The sequence below is a fragment of the Mustela nigripes genome, chromosome 1, assembly GCF_022355385.1.
Source record: "Mustela nigripes isolate SB6536 chromosome 1, MUSNIG.SB6536, whole genome shotgun sequence".
NCBI lineage: Eukaryota > Metazoa > Chordata > Mammalia > Carnivora > Mustelidae > Mustela > Mustela nigripes.
The window spans coordinates 1,579,058-1,580,585 of NC_081557.1; the positions used below are offsets into that span (position 1 = coordinate 1,579,058).

General features: G+C 69.3%; 1 protein-coding gene across 1 annotated transcript in view; it reads right to left on the reverse strand.

The window, feature by feature from the left end:
* Nucleotides 1-679: 679 nt before the first annotated feature.
* Nucleotides 680-1,528, reverse strand: part of TH (tyrosine hydroxylase) — a 7,188-nt gene continuing 6,339 nt past the window's right edge. The window contains exon 13 of the mRNA XM_059398707.1: nucleotides 680-1,043. Coding sequence (XP_059254690.1) covers nucleotides 884-1,043 — 160 coding nt within the window. The 3' untranslated portion in view covers nucleotides 680-883. The remainder of the gene's footprint in view (nucleotides 1,044-1,528) is intronic.

Here is a 1,528-nt window from a genome sequence, read left to right on the forward strand (position 1 = left end):
GGAGTGAGCATTCCCGGAGTGAGCAGGCCCGGGAGTGAGCAGGCCCGGGAGGCGGGCGCGCATTTCCCACCCCGGCAGGGAAGGCGGAAGCCCCAGGCTGCTCTCTCCGAGGACAGGGGCCAAGTGGGAGGAGTGGGCCCCTGCGCTAGGCCAGCCCTGGAGGATGTGGGGGGCTGCAGCCGCAGGGCCATATCGAGACCCCTCAAGCGAGCCGAGGTACATGTCACACAGCCTGAATCCTGCCGCAGCCACCTTGCTGGGACTCAGGCCCAGAGACGTCATCTGTGAACCAGCGGCGGGGGGCGGGGCGGGGGATGCCTCCGGACTCATCCCTGCACCTGCTACGGGCTGGCCCCTGAGCCCCTGTCCGCTAGTGGGGACCCCCGGCTTGTGGGGAGGCCCCAGGCTATAGCCCTGCCTTGGAATTGCACCCTCAAATCCAGAGCTGTGAACCCCAGGTGGGGTTCCCTGGGCCCCCTGCCCCCACGCTGCCACACCACGGGGATGTGGCCCCTTTGCCCCCGAGCTGCTGGGGGCTCTGCGCAGGCTAGTCCAGTGAGGACCCCCGGGGTGGCCCAGTGAGGTCTGGGAGGAGGAGGGAAGCGGAAGAGAGACGTGGGGGCGAGGCTGGGAGCCGGGGCGAGCGGGGGCGGCGCACAGACGCGGAGGGAGGCACAGGGAGGCTGCTTCCCTTTATTGAGGCTGTGAGCGGGGGCGCGGGCGGGGCTGCGACCGGCGGGGTGGGGGCCGTCTGCGGGTGCCTTCCGGCAGGGGGGCTCTCTGGTGGGCTCTTGGGCGTCCAGTGACCCCACCCCTCCCCTGGGCAGCGGCCGGGGGCAGGCCGGGGACGGGCAGGGGGAGACCTCAGGACCTCCCCCGGCTCCTAGCGGAGGGCGCCCAGTGCACGCGTGAGGGTGTACAGCTCGTCCTGCAGGCTCTCCAGGGACCGACGGACAGCCTGGGGACTGTCCAGCACATCGATGGCCAGCGTGTATGGGTCAAACTTCACAGAGAAGGGGCGCTGGATGCGGGAAGCGTAGTCCCTGGTGGGGGGTGGAGCTTCGGTCACCTGGGGGGCTCGGGGGGCCTGGGGGGGGGGGGGGTTCAGGGCCGGCTTGGGGCAGGAAGGTGGACCCCAGGAGAGGGCCTCCTTCGTCAGTGCAGGACGAGAAATGCCCGGGCCCCAAAAGCTCCTTGTGACCAACTGATTAGACAAGACGGGGGACTGAGGCCTGCTCTGAGTCGGGGGCAGGGGAGGGACAGGCCTTTCCCCTGCTGGACCCCAAGCCCACCCCACCCCGCTGGAGGCCTTCCTGGGCTGTGTGCCCCAGAGAGCCCCAGGTCTGTTTCTGTCCCCACATTTGCTTGTAGGATCCAGCCCTCCCCTCCGGTCCACGCTGAACACACAGCCTCTGGGACTCAGTTTCCCCCGTTGGAAAACAAGGCTCTTTCCGAGGGTGAGTGAGTGGGAGGCATCGGGCTCTGCCCCGCCCAGACGCCACTGGTCATGCGCCCACTGGTCATGCCC